We start from the raw sequence: 20,962 nt of genomic DNA, 5'->3' as shown, positions 1-20,962 counted from the left end.
CGACAACGGGCCCGCACCACGGCAGCCCAGTTTGAAGAATACCTGGCAGAGGAGGGCATCCGACATGCCCTCTCGCGCCTTTCCACCCCGCGCCGAATGGCCTTGCAGAGCGTTCCGTCCGGGCGCTAAGGAGGCATTGTCCAGGCTCAAGCCAGGTGACTGGCAAACAAAGATAGACTTCTTTCTGGCCATTCAGCACAGAACCCCAAGCACTGCTACAGGCAGAAGCCCAGCCGAATTATTGATGGGACGAACTCCGGTGCCCACTTGACCGTTTGAATCCCCATTACACACCAGAGGGTTACAAGGGGAAATAGAAAAACAAGAGGAATGGGTATAGGCGACAGGTGTGGGCCGCAACTATGGGGACGGCCCAAGCTGGCTCGCAGGGCAAATCATAAAAGCGACCGGCCCAAAGTCATACTTGGTCGAATTACAAGACAACCGAGTATGGAGGCGCCACATAGATCAGATAAGGAAACGAATAACAGAACAACCCGAACCAAACGAGACAGATAGTGACCAATCCTTATTTGAACCCACAGCTGACCATACCCCGGAGGCGCAAGACTTAGCTGAGGTCCCGGAGGTCCAGCGACGCCATCAGGTTCCCGAGGGAATCGGCAGGGAAAATTACAAAAGTAATCCAAGGCCGGATGGCCAAGAAAAAGAGTCTGCAAGTAATCCAGGCCCGTTGGCCTAGAGAAAGAGCTGGGAGGAGAAAACAGCCCTCCGACCAGCTCAAAACACCACCCAGAACTGAACCGCGCAGGTCTGAAAGAACTAGGAGACGCCCAGGTTATTTGCGTGACTACGTCGAATAATAACATGTAAATAAAATGTAAATAGAGGCAAAGTGTTTTCTGGGAGGGGAGGAGTGTTATGTATTCATGTTTGTACCTTTAAATATTTGAGCGGGAAATCAGCACGTTGCTGATTGGACGAAGCCTCCAGCAGAACTGTATAAAAGGAGAGGTTTTCCCCCCAGCCTGTTGCTGGGTTCACCATACATTAAAGAGCTGTTGTCACTACCCTGGTCTCCAGCCTCGTTACTTCCAGAACTTAACAGATTGGCTGTAGGTAAAAAAATAAGTGAGTGAGGCTGTATATTCTCTATTCATTCAATGTGTATGCTGAATGTATATTGAAAGAGGCTGAATTGGAAGAAGATGAACATGATTTTGAATTTGGAGTATTTATACAGAGATTAAGAAAAAACATATTCTGCCAATAACTGCTAGCAGCAACTGCTAGCTGCTGATTCAGTTCTACAGAGGAATTATTGAGTCTGTCATTTGCACCTCTATAACTGTCTGGTTTAGTTCTGCAACCCAACAAGAAAGACACAGACTTCAGAGGATAATTAGAACTGCAGAAAAAACAATGGCTACCAATCTGCCTTCCATTGAGGACCTGTTTACTGCATGAATCAAGAAGAGGACCGTGAAAATATTTACAGATCCCTCACATCCAGGACATAAACTGTTTCAACTCCTACCTTCAAAACAACGATATAGAGCACTGCACATCAGAACAACTAGACACAAGAACAGTTTTTTCCCGAAGGCCATCACTCTGCTAAACAAATAATTCCTTCAACACTGTCAAACTATTTACTAAATCTGCACTACTATTAATCTTCTAATCATTCCCATCACCAATCTCTTTCCACTTATGACTGTATGACTGTAACTTCGTTGCTGGTAATCCTTATGATTTATATTGATATATTTGACCACCATTTGTGTTGTAAATGTTGTACCTTGATGAAGGTATCTTTTCTTTTATGTACCCTTAGAGCATATGCACCAAGACAAATTCCTTGTGTGTCCAATCACACTTGGCCAATAAAAAATTCTATTCTATTCTATTCTATTCTATTCTATTCTATTCTATTCTATTCTATTCTATTCTATTCTAGGTATCCAGGCCGTTCCGCACTATCTATCTTCAGTGGCTGCTTAAGGATGAACAGTCCATAACTACAACGTAGGTGATCATATTCTGCACAGCAGCACTAGGGATTTGATGCAAACACATGTCTTCTCCACCATCTTCTGGATCCATTGTGGCAAATCCTTGCACTACTTAGTCCTTTCCCTTTTAGCGTTGAACTTACAATGGGCCACACAGTTTATGGATTACAACTGTAGCATAGTCAGACCATGTATAATTGACAGACTGAATTTTATTATAAATTTTAGTTGTTATTTATTATTTGATACTAGAATTTTTAATTGTACATATACTGCATGTTTTTATTTGTTCTGGTCTCTGATCAAAGGCTGTAATAAATTGATAGAATTGAGTAAGAAATATCAGTAAGTATGTGTATGAGACTACTCTAATAGCTGAAAAATAAAAAGTGTGCTAAGATTAAATATAAAAAGACCATACTAATAACTATACTGATAATAATTACAGTAACCATCCTTTAATAAACAAATAGTGAGTAGCTTCTGCCTTTGAGGATCAAGCAATCAACAGTAAATGAAGTAGCAGTCAAGAAATATACCACAGATTAGCACTTGATAGGATAATTATAAAAACCTTGGAATGGGTGCCCTATTGGATGACCTGAATAGGCCAGGTTAGGGACAGATTGTCCTGGAGAAGATCTATCTATATGGTTTCTAAGAATAAAGCTATGAGATGGAAATATACAAAGTCTGGATGACAGATTGATCTTCTGTTGGACAAATAGGTCAAATTCTTCATGGACAAACTTAAGGAAAGAGAGGGCAGGAGCATAGCTCTCTTAGCCACCATGTGAAGAACTAGAGAACTTCATCTTTGCTTTTCTATTCCTTCATTTACATTAGTTGCAAATTTAAGATTGCAAAATTTTGTGGATTGTAAACTGCTTTTGATGGAATGCAAGGTTTTCTGACAACGACATGGCATGATATGATTGTTTAAGAAAAACAGTTGATTTGCCCTCACTTCATGTATTTTAGTATCGTTTCAACATTTGCCACAAAAAGGAGCAGAAGAAGAATTTTTTAAAAAGTTGAATTATGTTTCACAATAAGGGAAAGACTTGAAAAGTATGGTAAATATAGATAACAATATTCAGTTTACCTTGGATCTTTTGTTTGCCTTGGATTTATTTGGAGCATTTATAAGAACAATAACAAAGTCATGGGTAGAGAGGCTAGCACCATAGTGTCCTGCAAGGTTTGTGCCATGCTTGTATTTCTGCTTATGGAGAACTCAAATTATATCTGCATCAAGTGTAAACTGACTGGATTGGTGAAAGAGAAGGTGGAGAATTTAGAGGCAAACCTTGTTGTCTTTTTTTGATAAAGTGACTAAACTAGTAGAAATGCTGTAGATATAGTATGTGTGGATGTCAGTGAAAGTGGGATATCTCAAATGAACAACTAGCCTCGTGGTGCGTCTGGAACAATCTGGAATGGAAGACACTCAAAACCTTAGAAATGGTGGTGGACTTTAGGAGAAAGTCCACCACCCATACTACCATCTCTTACAATACCAGACAACACAGTATCAATAGTAGAGACCTTCTAATTTCTAGGTTCTATGATATCTCAAGACTAAAATGGATACCTAACATCAAAAACATCATCAAAAAAGCACGACAAAGAATATTATTTCTGTGCCATCTCTGTGCCATCTCAGAAAGCTTAAACTGCCCAATGAGCTGCTGATACAGTTCTACAGAGGAATTATCGAGTCTGTCATCTGCACCTCTATAACTGTCTGGTTTGGTTCTGCAACCCAACAAGACAGCACAGAGTTCAGAGGATAATTAGAACTACAGAAAAAACAATTACTACCAACCTGCCTTCCATTGAGGACCGTATATTGCATGAGTCAAAAAAAGGGCTGTGAAAATATTTACAGACCCATTGCATCTTGGACATAAATTGTTTCAACTCCTACCCTCAAAACGACCCTATAGAGCACTGCACACTAGAACAACTAGACACAAGAACAGTTTTTCCCCCAACGCCATCACTCTGCTAAACAAATAATTCCCTCAACACTGTCAAACTATTCACTAAGTCTGCATTACTATTACTATTAATCTTCTCATCGTTCCTATATCCCATCTCCTTCCACTTATGACTGTATGACTGTAACTTGTTACTGTATCCTTACGATTTATATTGATTGTTTTCTAGTATGATTTGATTGCTTATTTGTACCCTATTACTATCATTAAGTGTTGTACCTTATGATTCATAACAAATGTATTTTTTCTTTGTATATACACTGAGAGCATATACACCATAGACAAATTCCTTGTGTGTCCAATCACACTTGGCCAATAAAGACTTCTATCTATTCTATCTATCTATAAGACAATAGAACAGGAACTAATAAATTTGCAGACCACACTAAGCTGGGGAAATTGGCAACACCTTGGAAGATAGATTCAAGATTTAGAAGACTTTGACAGCTTTGGGCCCTATCCAACAAAATGCAGTGGTGAGAAAAGTAAGGTCCTGCATTTCGGCAGGAAAAAACAAATGCACAGAGTAGAACACAGGGTACCTGGTTCTATAGTAGCAATTGTGAGAAGGATCTAGGTGTCTTAAAGGACCATCATGTAAGTATGAGCCAGCAGTTTGTTGCAGCTGCAAAAAAAGTCAATGCAGTCTGCATCAATAGAGTGAAAGCATCAAGAATGCAGAAAGTATATCACTTCACTATACTGCATTACTGAGGACACAGTTGGAATACAGTGTCCAGATCTAGTCACCACAACACAATAAAGATGCTGAGGCCTTCGAAAGAATGCAAAGAAGAGCAACAAGGATGACAAAGTTCTGGAGGCTAAACCATATGATGAATGGTTAAGGGAAATAGCTTAACAAAAAGAGATTGGGGTGACATGATAGCTATCTTCCAATACTTCATTTGCTAATACAGAGAAAAGGAAATTGACTTATTATTCAAAGCACTTGAGGGGAGAACAAAAAACAATGGGTGGAAGCTCATTAAAGACAGATCCAACCTGGAACTAAGCAAAAATTTCCCGAAAGTGTGAAACATTAATAGCTTGTTTCCTGGATTTGTGGATGCTCCATTACTGGAGATTTTCAAGAAAAGATTGGACAGCCATTTGTCCAGGATTGTAAAAGGTCTCCCGCCTTGGACAAGGTATTATACTAGAAGACCTCCAAGGTTTTTTCTAGTCCTGTGATTTTAGAATTTTATGATTCTAAGGTATACCTGATACATAAACTGAAGTTTGTGGAACTGAGGTATGCTCTCAAGAGATCTATTCAGGATAGAAATAATCTGTTGATAAATAAGTTGAGAGCCATGGAAAGGAAAGTGATGACAAACAAGTCCCGTTGATTTAATCAGTATCCATAAATGCAGCATGCCTATATCTGAAGGAAGAATAAGGGCATGAATTTTGAAAAAGATAGGTACAAAGTATTACAATACTGGCAACATTTTATGTGGAAAATCTTGATAATAATAACCAGAAAAATAAATAGCTCTTGAAATCCTGTGGAATGCTAGAGAAATGGTCTTGTGATCATTGGGTGTAAGAGCGGCAAGCATAACTTTGATTGAAGAAGAATCTTTAAATATCTCCTTCAAAAATCTCTGAGGGAGATGAGTAATTAAGAAATATGAAATATAAACAAACAAACAAATAAATAAAATAAAGAAGAACAGTGCAAAGTTGTTACCAGTTTGAACTCTACCAGTATCCACCCCCAGGACTGATATAAAAGCGGGTATCTTCAGAGAAGGCAGAGATACAGAAGAGTGAGAACATATATTGTCGAAAGTCCAGACAAACAGGATAGGTATGTTCATACATGTGACACTGAGTGTGAATGTCTGCTTTTTCCTCTCACGTTCACTTGAAGAACATTTAGGAGAATATATCTTCTCCTTCCACTTTGTGAAAACTGAAGAGAATGACTAATCCACAAATTGGTGGATTGGTTAAGGCTATTGATGTTCATAATTGATTCATAAATACATAATTGATTTATTGATTAATTCTTAGAATTAAAGTATGGGTTTGATCTTTCCTAAGGGACTCACCTTTCAGCAGAAATGTGATATGGTCCACCCAGTCTGTAGCGTCTGCAGGATTAGCAGCTGTGAACTGCAAAAGAAATAAAAAATCAGAATGCCAAATGCATATAAATAGTTCTTGATTTATGACCATAATTGACCCTATAATTTCTGTTGCTAAGTAAGACATTTGTTAGGTGAATTTTGCCCCATTTCACAACTTTTCTTGCTAAAGTTGTGAAGCAAATCACTGCAGTTGCTAAGTTAGTAATATGGTTGTTAAATGAATCTGGCTTCCCCACTGACTTTGTCAGAAGGTCATAAAAGGGGATCACATGACACAAAGACACTAAAACCATCATAAATACAAGTCAAGTGTCTGAATTTTGATCATGTGTCTGTAGAGGTGCTACAGTGGTCCTAAGTGTGAAAAACTGTAATTAGTCACATTTTTCAGTGTTGTTGTAACTTCAAATCATCACTAAATGAACTGTTGTAAGTTGAGGGCTACCTGTAATCATTCAGTTATCCATCCATCCATCCATCAGTCATTATTAAGAATGAATTCAGAACAGCATGCAACAATAATATATATTATTCCTTAGGATCATTTGAAATGCAATAGGATTTTTTAAGACAGTTTACCCATTAAGTTGCTGAATCAGTGAACAATAAGAAAGGTAATGAATAGGCAAGTAAGCCTTATTCTGTAATGTTTTTGTCTGGATAAATATCAGAATGTCTTTCATTTCTACCACTGTTCACTGCGTCTTATTCCGGGTAAAATAATTCCCCCCCCCTTTTTAAAAAAAAATGTGATTCTTGCATTTGTTCACTTATTTAAAAAATCTAAATAGACTCATTGAGGAATGAGGAGGTGAACTTTTCTGCATGTCCAAATTTATTTTGGAATCCTGGAAACAGGTGGGTTTCACTTACCTTTGCTACCAGTTCACTTGCGCATGTGCAGGTTGTATTTGATGACGTCCGGGAAGGTGGGCGGAGCCTCCCGCTGCTGTTGCTACCGGTTCGCCCCGAATTGGGGCGAACTGGTAGCAACCCACCACTGCCCAGAAAGCAAACATTTTTTGATCACCTCATACAATTCACATTACTCAGATAGACCATGTGAGTATTTTTAAATAATCATAAAATAATCACTTTTCTAAGAAGAAACTGTCCACATATATATTGAAAGGAAACCAAACAATGGAGAATGGGTAATTACTGGAGATACATCAGATTAAATTGCAAACTCTGCCACAGGAGTACACACGTGTTGGAATAGCTTTAGGGACCAAAAATAACATTCATGGACAAAGTTATGCATTAATAGATTTATGTTAGTAATGTAGATGAAGATTCAGATATTGACTGACAATGCCACATCTCTTTGGGTGATATCCTAGGGCAGGGGTGTCAAACTCAAGGCTTGGGGGCTGGATCCGGTCCACAGGGTGCTAGATCTGGTCCGCGGGGCCACCCTGGAAACAGCGAAGGATGGGTCTGCCATGCCTCTGCCAGCAAAAATGGAGCTGGGGGGACCATAGGCGGCTTTCATAGGATCCGTTTTCAATGGCAGAGGACTGCAGGAGGCTATCACAGCCAAAAACGGAGGTCGGGAGCCTGTTTTCGCTGGCAGAATGCTCAGGCCACCACAGGTGTCCCCAACCTGAGTGAAGTTCAGTTGGCCACACCCACTTCACTCCCCCTCCCCCAAAGTCAAACAAAACAAATAGAGTTTGACACCCCTGATCTAGCGTAATTATTTCACTCTTTTATTTCACTCTCCTAATGAGGCAGATGATATTTTGCTTCAATATCGTATTGTAATAGCTTGCTCAAGAAAGGATGCAGAGATAAACACTGAAAGGAGGGTCAGAAGAATAGCTAACAGGCTAACCAGGGAGAAAAGGTATGGGAATGAGAAGCAGCAATCTATTAGAACCAAAGAACAAGGTCTGGTTAACTTAAGATTTTTGAGCAGACCTGAATCTCAATTAATTTTACTGGGTGGGATTTTCACCCAGTTTTACTGGGTGGGATTTTCACATGTTGATTGGGTTGTATCAACTTCAAACTCATCATAAATTAACCCATAATTTACCTCTGAAGCAGCAATGTTTAGGCCCCTTTTATAAATGCCAAGTTAAGTCGAGCAGAATAATAAAAAATGGTGCAGGGGGATTACAGTGGTTTTTAATTTAGTTTTTAGTTCTACATATTGTGTTGAATATACATTAGTAGAAAGAAAGAGGGAAATCCCATTCCCTTAGCAAAAAATTTATAGGATCTGCATGTTGTGCACAGGAGAATATAGCACTCATGCTGAGAGCTAGAATTTCCCAGAACAAGAACACTGGTTATGTCAACAACTATCAGACAGCACCAAGCCTGAGGAATGCAAAGCAAGGCATTTGTTGAATCATGAGAAAGGCAGGAAATAGAACCACTGGATTTAAATGGATATAAAAAGGAACTGTATCTCACACTGGCAGAGGGCAATCAACTCTTTAAAACAGCTTCGTAAGTAATAATAGTAATAGTAGTTGATTATTCTTGATAGTTCTTATAACCATGTCAAATGAAATAATTCCAGGATAAAATAGATTAAAAATACAGCAATGAAATATATATGTGGTAAACATAAAGAATCATAATGAAAGTTTTTATCATGCCATACCATGCTGACTTTCTAGCTAAATTCTGTGGCAAGCATTACAGAGCAATTCAAAAGCATTTTAAGCTTTATATAGCAAAATATTCTTTAAGTCAGGATATTAGAATTTTACAACTAACTAAAATAAATGGATGGATAAATAAATAAATAGATAGCGCTATTTTTAAACTTCTACTTGGATGGACCTCTATAAACATGATCAATGACAAAGGAAGCCCAAACATTTCACTGAGTGTTTTCCAAAATACAGAATATAGAATGTTATCTTTCTCCTCATTAAACACATATTGTGATTAAATTTCTTGATGAAAACTTTTCCTACATTTCACGTTGGCAGAAAGAACACTTTCCATGTCTATTAATCATACCTCATAGGTTCGTTTACCAGGAGAAGTCAATTCAAAGCAGCAATCTCTTCGGGAATCTTTGCGCAGATAGGGAGCCAACTGAGCATGATAGTTCTCAATAGCAAACATGCCTTTTGGTTGTTTGCCTGTACAATAGCAATAGAAATGATGAGTCATTATTGGTATTCAACACAGGTCTTCAAGATTCCTTATATTTATTTCTTACTTATTTTATTTATTAAATTTTATGCGAGCCATATCATTATCCAGAGTGACTTTGGGCAGCTTATAGAATGATGACTGAACTATGGATAGCAGAGAAGAATTTAATCATTCTTTTATTCCTGCCATAGAGGCAGTCCTCGACTTACAATTACAACTCAGCCCAAAACTTCTGTCGTTAAATGAGTTTTGCCCCATTTTATGACCTTTCTTGCCACAACTGTTAAATGAATCACTGCAGTTGTTAAGTTAGTAACCCGGTTAAATGAAACTGCCTTCCCCATTGACTTTGTTTGTCAGAAGGTCGCAAAAGGGGATGATATAACCTTGGGAAACAGCAATGCTCATAATATGAACCAGTTGCCAAGCATCTGAATGTTGATCATATGATCATGGGTTGCTGCAAAGTAGCATATCTGTAAAAAACTGTTAAAGTCACATTTTTCAATGCCGTTGTAACTTTGAATGATCACTGAATGAACTGTTATAAGTCAAGGACTACCTGTATTCCTTCAAACTGCATTTTATTTTATGGATTACTTGAGCCCCATTACAATGATACACGTTCCCTTTATTATATTTTCATGTGAATATGAGCTTGATATTCAAATGCATTGGCATTGTTTAATTTAAAATGATGTTGAAAAGGTATTTTTGATCTTGGATGTACAATATTCTGGATATATCAAAGAACTATGTGGAACTCTGATTTAGGACTAATATTTGTGTTACAACTGCCCTGCAGAATAAACTTTTAATTGATCTATGTCTAATGAACTGATCTGTGTGCAAGGATTTTCATTTTAGATTTTCTTCATTCTGGCATCAACAACCCTTCCTCTCAATTTTGCAACAGCTTGGAAAAAATTGAACAGAAATAACTCTCCACTTCTGAACCGCTGCTAGATGAAGCAATTTAAAGCTGTCTCCATATGGCAGACTTGACATATGCATTTGCTTCAAGCTAATATGCAGGAGGGTGATAAAAAGGGAGGATCATTCCACAGGATCCATGTTGCAGGATCAGAAGGCAGATTCTGCCCTCACTCAAAAGTTCTCCCTTCCCAATTAAGTCATTGATTAGGTGGAAGATGCTGTTTTATTCAAACACATCTATATTAGTGGGGAAGGGGTTTTGGTTGCTATAGGCAGGATTATTTTATGATATCACACCAATGGATAGATGAAATATTTCAAGCCCTCCCTCCCCCATTATACAGGTTCTATGAATCCTTTCTTTTTTACTTTCTACCAAAAATTATCAGGAAATCATTAACGTACAGTGATTAGCCATTTAATATTGACATTGTGATCTCACAGGAACAAAATAGCAATTGGGGTGTTATGATTGTCCATTAGTGATTCAGAAGAAGTACACAGGTAGAATAGAAAGCAGGCGCAGACATTCACTAAACCTATTCTCATGAGGGAGAGACAAATATCCAAGTTCCACCATTTGGTGGAAGGATAAGTAAAACAGAAACATAGAACTTTTGCTAAGTGAAGACTATTTTTACAGAAATTGCTATCTATAACTAGCCAGGATTTTGCAACAGATTATTGATATATGTTTCTATGTGATACTGAATTTCTTTTTTCTTTGTGCGATGTATGAAATTGGATGGTCAACTCACAGTGTGAATTTGTATTAAATACTTCAGGCTCGATGCCAAAAATACATTTTTCTCTGTAAAATTTTCTTGTAACTGATAACATTAATTTTATATTCTCTTTCATCTCCTTATGCAACAGACCATCACTATATTGTTGCTTACCTGAGCACTGTTTTTTCTTCCAAATTTTTAATATTTGTTTTTATAAGTTACTGGCTGTTTCTCTCATGAGTTGAGCACCACCATAAATTATCTTTTTCAAAAAATGAATGTTTGGATTTTACTAGGTAAAGTTAAAGTAAATGTGAAATTTAAAAAATATTTGTCCATTTTATTTTTAAAATTTTTATTTAGTTTATTTCTTCTGAAATTACTCTGTCTCCTCCCGCCGTAAAAGGAAATGATGAATCCACTAGCTACATCTTTCTATGTTACATGAGTAGGAGGTTGTGCCATAGGCATTATAATGACCAGTAAAGCAGCATAATATGAGTGAGCCATCTCTCTCACACACACTGGGGTTGTGGGCTGATGTGGTGCCTCCAGTGGCAACAGGAACTCATAAGCTGCTACACCAAAAGACGGTGTTGGATTCTGAGATACGAGTTTTGAGACTTCCAAACACTAGCCTTATAGATTTAGTCACCTGACACAGATGCATTTTGTTCCTGTGATGTCAATGTTAGCTTCTGAGAATTAAATGTATTCTTCTTCTCTCACCCTCTTCCATACTTCTTTTTCTCAGTCAAACTACAATGTGTTTGGGAACATGGGGACTGGCTTGTATGCAGGTATATATATCTACAGCTTCCTAGATGCAGCATCTGTCATCTCAAGAATTGTGGTACAAAAAGACACATCACTAATTCAGAAAATCTAAAACAATCCTTTCTCAGTCTATTATTTCTTCCTCTCTCTCTCTCTCTCTCTCTTCCCACCCTCTCTCTCCCTCCCCCCTCTTTATGTTTGTATATATACACACACACACACGCATACATGCATACATATACTGCATATTTAACCTACATTCAATTTTTCTGCATAGTAGCACAATGTAATCGGAGCCCATTTTCTAAACCATGCTAAAGTCATTTGGAAGTATTAGCCTGTTTATATGCATCTGATCGAGCATAACCAAAAAATATTTATACATGCTGACACATAAGATTATATATGGACATTTAGGGGAGGATTATAACCCATCTGATAACTAATGGGGGGAAATGGGGTCTACTTTATATACACAGGGCCTTTTGTCTCTATTTCTCCTTTTCTCTCATCTTTAACTGCCAAGGGTGTTAGAATACAACCAGACAGTCTACTTCGTCTTAAGGCTGCCTTTAATGGCATCATCCCACAATGTATGATGGCTAATTCATCACCCAGCTAAAAGAGCCAATATGATGTAACACTTCTTCTGTTGCATTTGGATCAGGAATATCCATATTCAACTTCCAACTGGTTGCAAACCTTAGTGGATTTCCACCCCCCTCAATTTTACATGATTTATAGGAGATTGAACAATCTAAAATTTTTCATCTCCCTGGGTTCCTTGTGTGTAGAACTACTTTAATGTTTGTAATAAATGCAGAAAATATCAGAGAATAAATGAGCTACAATGTAAAAATGAATTTTGGACAACAGTATTTCTTTTACCGCTGTCTTCTCCAGTTGATCCACTGGAGATTTATGACTACTCATGAGCACAGTCTCCTAAAAAGAGAACAGCTTTTTTTTAATCTCAGTTCAAATGATGCAGTGAAGGAACCAAAACAAGGACCATGGGTGTGGTATCACCTACTTTTTTCATTTGCATAATAGTAGAAAGCTGTATTGTCAAGAACACACCATCTCCTTTGCCACTCAGAACCAAAAATTTTGGAGTCTGTGAAAAGAAAGGTGGAATGAGTAAGGATTCTGTCTTTCTGAAAAGGCTGGAATATTAATACTAATATTAATCACAATTATTTCTAATATTAATACATATTGTTCTAAGGCATTTTGTTTACACAAAATACTTTTTTTTTGTCTGTTTACTGCAGTCTTTTCCAACCTGAAAAAATGTGCTAGACTTCAACTATAACAATTCCCAGTTTACATAACACTTGACAAGTCATGTAGATAAGCTTTTCCATAGACTTGTGGCACTTTCTATATGTTTTAAAGTTGAAAACATCCGGAAAACTCTAATTGAGGACCTATTCACTGAATATTTTAATTAATTTGGCAGGGAGTAAATCTTATTCCAAAGTATTAAAAAATGTTGTCACTTTTTCTAATTTCCAGGGCCCACTGATTTATTTGCCTCTTGTGCCAGATAGGTAAGTGACATTTGAGAAAGCATGGAGTATCCTTTTCTAGGTATTGTTAAAATTCTTTAAAGAGTAAGAAATTCCAGGGATAATGATATCTGTTTAATTCTCCCTTTTTTCCCTTTCTCTCTTTCCCTATCTATCTTTCTCTGCTCCAGTATGGTTTCTATTATCACCTTATCTTCATCTAACTGAAGGAATGGCAAATTGATGGACTGATGCAACCACAATATTTTGATACATTTTAAGTTATTTTCTAGACTTTGGCTTCCATTAAGGATATGTCTATAGACTTGCTATATGATGACATGTGACAACAAGAGAAAAATCTGTTTAATACATGGTATTCACAATAATAATCATACTGAAATGGGTAGAAGCAAATACAATCACTTATAGCAATTGATGTTGTAATTTTGTGTTAAGTATTTCTCTCAGCACCAAATGTCTGCATGAAAAGTTAACCATAATTTTTAAGCAGAGGGTTACAAATCTTAAAGCATGGACAATATAGGAAAACAGAAATGTGAATTCATAAATCAACAACATTGATTTTAATAATGATAAGGATCTTACTTATGCCAAGGGATCTTACCCCTTAAAAACTTTCTGGAAACTTCAGCTAGTGCAAAAGCATAAGCAGTTATATGTATATTCAGCCTCTGTTGCGTGAACTGCATTGGTTACCTGCTTATACTGGGTACAATTCAAGATGCTGGTTGTTGTGTCCTCGCACCTACGACCGGTTGCAGCCAGGATGACTCACGACCAATCAGAGTGTTTGAAGCGCCGGCAACCGAAAGAGCGGGAAACCGAGGGAGTTCCTATTGGCTGGCGTTTTGACAGCTAGCTAGCCAGGGTGCTGAAGTCTGTCAGCGGTTATTCAGTTCAGTTCCGTGTATTATAGCTCCGTTAGAGCCGTGTATTTTTCCCTTCCTGTTGTTCGTGAATAAAGGAGAGGTCTGTTTGAACTGGCGGTCTGTAAGTCCTCTTAATATTTAATACTGGCGACGAAGGTGGGGGAACGCCAACCCGAGTTTTTTGCCGCTCGAAATTGGGTTATTGTGCCATTCACGTTAGGATCTGTCACCTCACAGCTTCCTCATGGCGAACAATTTGCCGATTTTTTCGCCATTCGTCCCGTCAGCTGAATTGTGGGACGTGTATGTTGAACGTTTCGGATGTTTTCTCCTTGCTAACAATTTATCTGACCTTCCCCCGGCCAGGAAGCTTGGATATTTTTTGAGTTCTTGCGGCAGCGACGTTTTCTCAATGGCACGTACCCTTGCTTTTCCACAACTGGTATCCGATCTCTCCTGGGACACTTTAATAGAGGAACTGCGGGCACATTCGCTGGCGTGCCAAATTGCCCAGCGACATGCCTTTCGTCGCTGCGTGCAAACGGAGGGACAGACTGTCACCAACTTTGTCGCTTCGCTGCGAGCTGCCGCTCTCCACTGTGGTTTTGAGGCCCTCGAGAACATGTTACTGGATCAATTTGTATACGGCCTCAAGGACTTAAAGCTCCAGCGCCGTTTACTGGCACGAAGGGATTTAACCCTCAAGTCTGCTGTAGAAGAGGCAGAAGCAGCTGAGATGGCAGAGAGGTCTTCCGCTGAGCTCCAGCGTGCCCAAATGAGACCGGCAAGCAGTGGACAGCCACTGTTTGTGAATTATGGGGACTCCGTTCCAGACGGGTTCCCAGAGGATGACGAGGACGTCCGTCGCCTTAACATGACATCTAGACGGCAGAGCGGCCCCATGACTTATTACCCGACCTCCCAATGCCTAGGTTGCGGCGGCGACCATGCCAGGGATGACTGTAGATTCAGGACGGCCGTTTGCCGTCGCTGCGGGAGACGCGGTCACCTGGCCAGGGTCTGCAGGGCCACCATGCCAACCCAAGGACCTGCCCGCCAACCGGCCAAGCCGCGGGGAGGATTCCGGCCACAAACTCCACGCCGAGGGAATTCTTCCGCTGTGGCCCATTGTGAGGAGGAAGTCTTCGTTAACTACGCTTTTCCCGTAGGTCCAGCTAATAAATTGTACATCTCCGTTCGTCTAGAAGGAGCACCGTGCACCATGGAAGTGGATACAGGGTCATCCCGTTCGCTTATCTCCTGGACCACGTTGAAACGCATTTTGCCAAATGTCTCCAAGACCGGGTTGCAACCCTGCTCTGTCATCTTACGTGACTATCAAGGGGGGGCAATTCCAACGATGGGAGTTGGTACCTTCAGGGTATCATATCGTAACTTTGATGGCCGACTGCCCCTTATTGTTGTTAAGAGTGACCTACCCTGCCTTTTGGGGTTAGATTGGTTTGCTGCCCTAGATCTGAATGTTACCGGGATCCACTACACCAGCCGGGAGGGTCTTCCCAATTGGCTATAGAGTTCGCTGATGTTTTTGACGAACATCTGGGTAAATACAAAGGATCACCTCTTCTCTCCAGAGCTCCACAAAACCGGTAATCTTCTTATTTTAAGTTCTCCTCTCTCCAGAATAACTCGTGCTCCTTCCAACCGCAGGGAGAAAACCCCCGCACTCCGGAGCAGTCCACTCACGTTTACCGATATTCCCTTTCCTTCTCCTCCTCAATTCTTCTCCGTGCCCTGTTCACCACCAGGCTGCTGCAGTTATAAATCCAATGCCCCGGTGTCACCGGGCACAGCGGCCCAGGCGACGACCAAAATAATGGCCGCGGCCTGTGGCCTCCGAACCCCGCCGAGCCTAGGACGCGCCAGCATCGGTCCCCACAGTCCTGTATGTCGGCTGGGAGACCCCTGGCGAGCCGTCCGTGCGGCAGGTGTCCTTTTCGGAACACCTGGCCCCTGAGGGCCTCGGCGGCGGCCGGATTCGGGCGCTGGAGGCAGGAGAAGCCTTCCAGACGTCCGTTGCCGCTGGATACCGGAAGTCGTCTCCTGGAGTATCCTTTTCTAGGTATTGTTAAAATTCTTTAAAGAGTAAGAAATTCCAGGGATAATGATATCTGTTTAATTCTCCCTTTTTTCCCTTTCTCTCTTTCCCTATCTATCTTTCTCTGCTCCAGTATGGTTTCTATTATCACCTTATCTTCATCTAACTGAAGGAATGGCAAATTGATGGACTGATGCAACCACAATATTTTGATACATTTTAAGTTATTTTCTAGACTTTGGCTTCCATTAAGGATATGTCTATAGACTTGCTATATGATGACATGTGACAACAAGAGAAAAATCTGTTTAATACACAATAATAATCATACTGAAATGGGTAGAAGCAAATACAATCACTTATAGCAATTGATGTTGTAATTTTGTGTTAAGTATTTCTCTCAGCACCAAATGTCTGCATGAAAAGTTAACCATAATTTTTAAGCAGAGGGTTACAAATCTTAAAGCATGGACAATATAGGAAAACAGAAATGTGAATTCATAAATCAACAACATTGATTTTAATAATGATAAGGATCTTACTTATGCCAAGGGATCTTACCCCTTAAAAACTTTCTGGAAACTTCAGCTAGTGCAAAAGCATAAGCAGTTATATGTATATTCAGCCTCTGTTGCGTGAACTGCATTGGTTACCTGCTTATACTGGGTACAATTCAAGATGCTGGTATTGTCCTTTAAAGCTCTACCATGGCAAGGGACAAGGCCTTTTTGAGGGACTGCCTCTTCCTAATTTGCCTTATCAGATCCAACAGAATCGTCATGTTACCGATTCTCTCATCTAGGGAGCTTCATTTGGCAAGCCCTAGATGGCAGGCTTTTTCTGCTTTGTAGATCTTCTCCCCACAAAGATTAGGTTGACCTCATCACTCCTGAGCTTTCAAAGGTCCTTCAAATCCTGGTTATGCCAGCAGGCCAGATGAACTTGTGAGGTGACTCCCTTATCATTAACATGATAAGGAGGAGGTTGAAGCTCAACCTTATTGGGGCTATTCCATCGGCAGGGTAAATGGGAGGGGCAGATATGGCGCAAGTGGGGGCTCACATCATGTTCTGGGAGTGCGCACTCGCTGCTTACGAGCGATCACTCACTCCGGTCCCTCTGGCTTGACTCGTTCCCTGAGTGGCGGGAATTCTCAGAGCCTGGACCTTCGGCTGATATTGTGTAATGCCAGGTCCGTGGTGAATAAAGGCCCCCTCATTTTCGATCTTATACAAGAGGGGGGTGCGGACCTGATGGGCATTTCGGAGACCTGGCTGGGCGTGGAAGGGGGGTGCCCCTTGTCGAAATGTGTCCACCGGGCTTCTGTGCATTTCATCAGCCGAGGGCCCAGGATAGGGGTGGGGGTGGGTAGCGGTTATTATCAATGAAGGTCTGGAGCCGAGGGAGGTCACTGTACCGCAGATAGCCAGATGTGAGTCTCTCTTTGTCATGGGATGTGAGTCTCTCTTTGTCATGGGATGCAGGTGGGCTTGCTGATTACGTATCTGGCTCCTTGCTGTGTGACAGCAGCCCTGCCCGAACTGCTCGAGGTGATAGCCGGGATGGCGTTTGCTGCCCTAGATCTGAATGTTACCGGGATCCACTACACCAGCCGGGAGGGTCTTCCCAATTGGCTATAGAGTTCGCTGATGTTTTTGACGAACATCTGGGTAAATACAAAGGATCTCCTATTTCCTAAGTTTAGACCCACAGGTTACACCCATTCGCCTCAAACCGAGGCGAGTTCCTTTGGCCTTGAGGCCCAAGGTGGATGAACAGCTGGATAAATTGATAGAGCAAGGGTATTGGTTCCAATAGACCACTCAAAATGGGAAACACCTATCGTAATTCCCTTAAGCCCGACGGATCCGTGAGGATCTGTGCGGACTATAAGGAACGATCAACAAAGCTCTTCAGCATAATCCTTATCCACTGCCGGTGGTCCAACACCTCTTACACTCCTGGGCGGGGCCGTGTGTTTGCCAAATTAGATATGGCCCAAGCGTATCAACAGCTTCCGTGGATGATGAGACTGCATTAGCGCAGACTATCGCCACGCACCGGGTGCTTTCAAATGCACACGACTCCAATTGAGTTAGTGTCGCCCAGGAATCTTCCAGAGTCTCATGGAACGCTTGCTCCAGGGGATTCCAGGTCGTCCCTTACTTTGATGACGTATTGATTTCGCTATTGACATGCCCGAATTGGTCACCAAAGTAAGGGAAGTATTAGTCCGCTCAAGAGCCGGATTAAAACTAAAAAAGGGCAAGTGCAAAATAGGAGTACCCCAAGTAGAATTCCTGGGGTTTTTAGTGGATGCTCAGGGCATCCACCCCACGGCCACCAAAATAGCAGCAATCCAGAATGCCCCTACGCCATCTAATAAGGCAGAACTCCAATCATTCTTGGGGCTTCTAAATTTCTACGCGATATTTTTGCCCCATAAGGCCACCCTCGCAGAGGCACCCCACCGCCTGTTTGACGCTGAGGCACCTTGGGTGTGGGACGAATGCAGCATCCTCTTTTGCTGCTGTCAAACAGCTCCTCACTTCATCCGCCGTGTTAGTACAATACGATGAGCGCCTACCTTTGTCGTTAACCTGTGACGCCTCGCCCTGCGGCGTTGGGGCTGTCCTTAGTCATATTCTTCCAAACGGAAGAGAAGCTCCTTTGGCATTTTACTCACGCACCCTTTCCTCAGCTGAACGCAACTACAGTCAGCTGGATAGAGAGGCGCCTGCAATAGTAGCGGGTATCAAGCGTTTCCATGATTACCTGTATGGTCATTTTTTTTGCTGATCACAGACCATAAGCCCCTTTTGGGGTTGCTGGCCGGTGACAGGCCATCTCCCCAAATTTTGTCCCCCCGAATGTCACGCTGGATTGAGTTCCTGGCAGCCTATTCGTATCGGCTATTACATAGACCAGGAAGGGATATTAGCCATGCTGACGCACTGAGTCGTTGTCCCTTGCCCATCTCAATTTCTGACCCGGCCCCGTCCTGGCCCGTTCTCCTGATAGAAGAGTCCGGCTGCCCGCTCTCTGCACGAGATATCTGCAGGGAGTCGAGGAAGGACTCCGTGGTGGCGCAAGTCTTGGATTGGGTTCGCAGGGGTTGGCCGGATCGAGAGGTGCAACCAGAATACCTACCCTACAGTCGCAGGCGGAACGAGCTGTCTACCCAAGCCGGTTGTTTATTATGGGGTAGCCGGGTCGTAGTTCCAGTGTCCCTAAGGCCACAAATACTAACGTGCCTACATGCAGCTCACCCGGGGATAGGACGCATGAAGGCCCTGGGACGGCTACGTGTGGTGGCCAAAATTAGACCAGGAAATAGAGACATGGGTAGGTCGATGTCACACTTGTCAGTTGTCCGGCGGCGCCCCTGGGGCACCGGTCCAAGACTGGGAGACACCCAGAGGGCCATGGGCAAGGATCCACGAGATCTCGCTGGGCCCTTCCAAGGACGGACGTTTATCATTATAGTGGATGCTTACTCTAAGTGGGTGGAGTTGTTCCTAATGACCTCCACCACGGCTGAGTCCGTTATTAGAATATTAGACAAACTGTTCACTACCCATGGGCTGCCAGATGTTATGGTAACGGATAATGGGCCCCAATTTTCTGCGGCAGCATTTCAAGTGTATTTAGCGACTTTGGGCATGAGACATGCTCCCCTGGCGCGTTCCACCCGGCCGGAAACGGCCTTGCAGAACGAGCCGTACGGTCAGCAAAGGAAGCGTTGGGACGATTGGGCACTTCTGATTGGCAGCAGAAAGTCAATCAGTATTTGCTGGCCCAACACACTACCCCATGCCAACTGACAAACCAGACTCCCGCAGAATTGCTGATGGGCCGCCGTCTTAGAACCATACTGGATAGGCTACACCCCTCTTATACGCCTGAACGGGTTCCAGGACTGGGGGGCCAGACTAGGCAGTTTACCCTGGGGGATCCAGTATATGCACAGTGTTTTGGGGGAACGGAGAAGTGGCTACCTGGGAACGTGGTTCACTTATCTGGGCCGTATTCTTATAGGGTCCAACTGGCAGACGGCCGCATCTGGAGACGCCACATTAATCAACTAAGGCGTCGCCTGGCCACCGATGGGGAAAACCAATCAACAGTGAGGCCTCAACAAGACGTTTTTCCCCGGCCGACAGAGTTTTTGAGACAGACACCTGCAGACCTCGCAACTGACCCTTTTGTTCCCAGGGGTATCCCAGCCAATAGTGATGACCCGACGCCCAATTTGGCACCACAAGCAGAATATGCATCTCAAAGCACTTCACCGGAGCTCCCAGCAATCCAGAAAGACACAATATCGGAAGTCCTACCTGACGATACTTCCGGGCCGGCTGCAAATGGGCGCTGTCCATTGGCGGAGACATCTGTTCAAGACAAGGACAGTCAAGTGCCTTCCTCTCCTCCGCCGCAGGTTGTACTCAGACGTTCCAATCGTAGCCGTCGTCAGCCAGCTTACTTGGCTGACTATGACTGCGCGATCCGAGGGGTGAGGGGTGTTGTGTCCTCGCACCTACGACCGGTTGCAGCCAGGATGACTCACGACCAATCAGAGTGTTTGAAGCGCCGGCAACCGAAAGAGCGGGAAACCGAGGGAGTTCCTATTGGCTGGCGTTTTGACAGCTAGCTAGCCAGGGTGCTGAAGTCTGTCAGCGGTTATTCAGTTCAGTTCCGTGTATTATAGCTCCGTTAGAGCCGTGTATTTTTCCCTTCCTGTTGTTCGTGAATAAAGGAGAGGTCTGTTTGAACTGGCGGTCTGTAAGTCCTCTTAATATTTAATACTGGTATTGTCCTTTAAAGCTCTACCATGGCAAGGGACAAGGCCTTTTTGAG

At 42.0% G+C, this 20,962-nt stretch overlaps 1 protein-coding gene across 1 annotated transcript in view; it reads right to left on the bottom strand.

Moving 5' to 3' along the window:
• Positions 1–20,962, bottom strand: part of SKAP1 (src kinase associated phosphoprotein 1) — a 566,058-nt gene that overhangs the window by 98,577 nt on the left and 446,519 nt on the right. Inside the window, exons 5-7 of the mRNA XM_058181982.1 lie at positions 12,676–12,759; positions 9,061–9,185; positions 6,040–6,103 (exon numbers count right to left, since the gene is read on the bottom strand). Of these exons, the coding sequence (XP_058037965.1) occupies positions 6,040–6,103; positions 9,061–9,185; positions 12,676–12,759 (273 nt within the window). The remainder of the gene's footprint in view (positions 1–6,039; positions 6,104–9,060; positions 9,186–12,675; positions 12,760–20,962) is intronic.

The sequence above is a fragment of the Ahaetulla prasina genome, chromosome 4 (genome assembly GCF_028640845.1).
Source record: "Ahaetulla prasina isolate Xishuangbanna chromosome 4, ASM2864084v1, whole genome shotgun sequence".
Taxonomy (NCBI): domain Eukaryota; kingdom Metazoa; phylum Chordata; class Lepidosauria; order Squamata; family Colubridae; genus Ahaetulla; species Ahaetulla prasina.
This window is presented reverse-complemented; position numbering and strand designations above follow the sequence as displayed.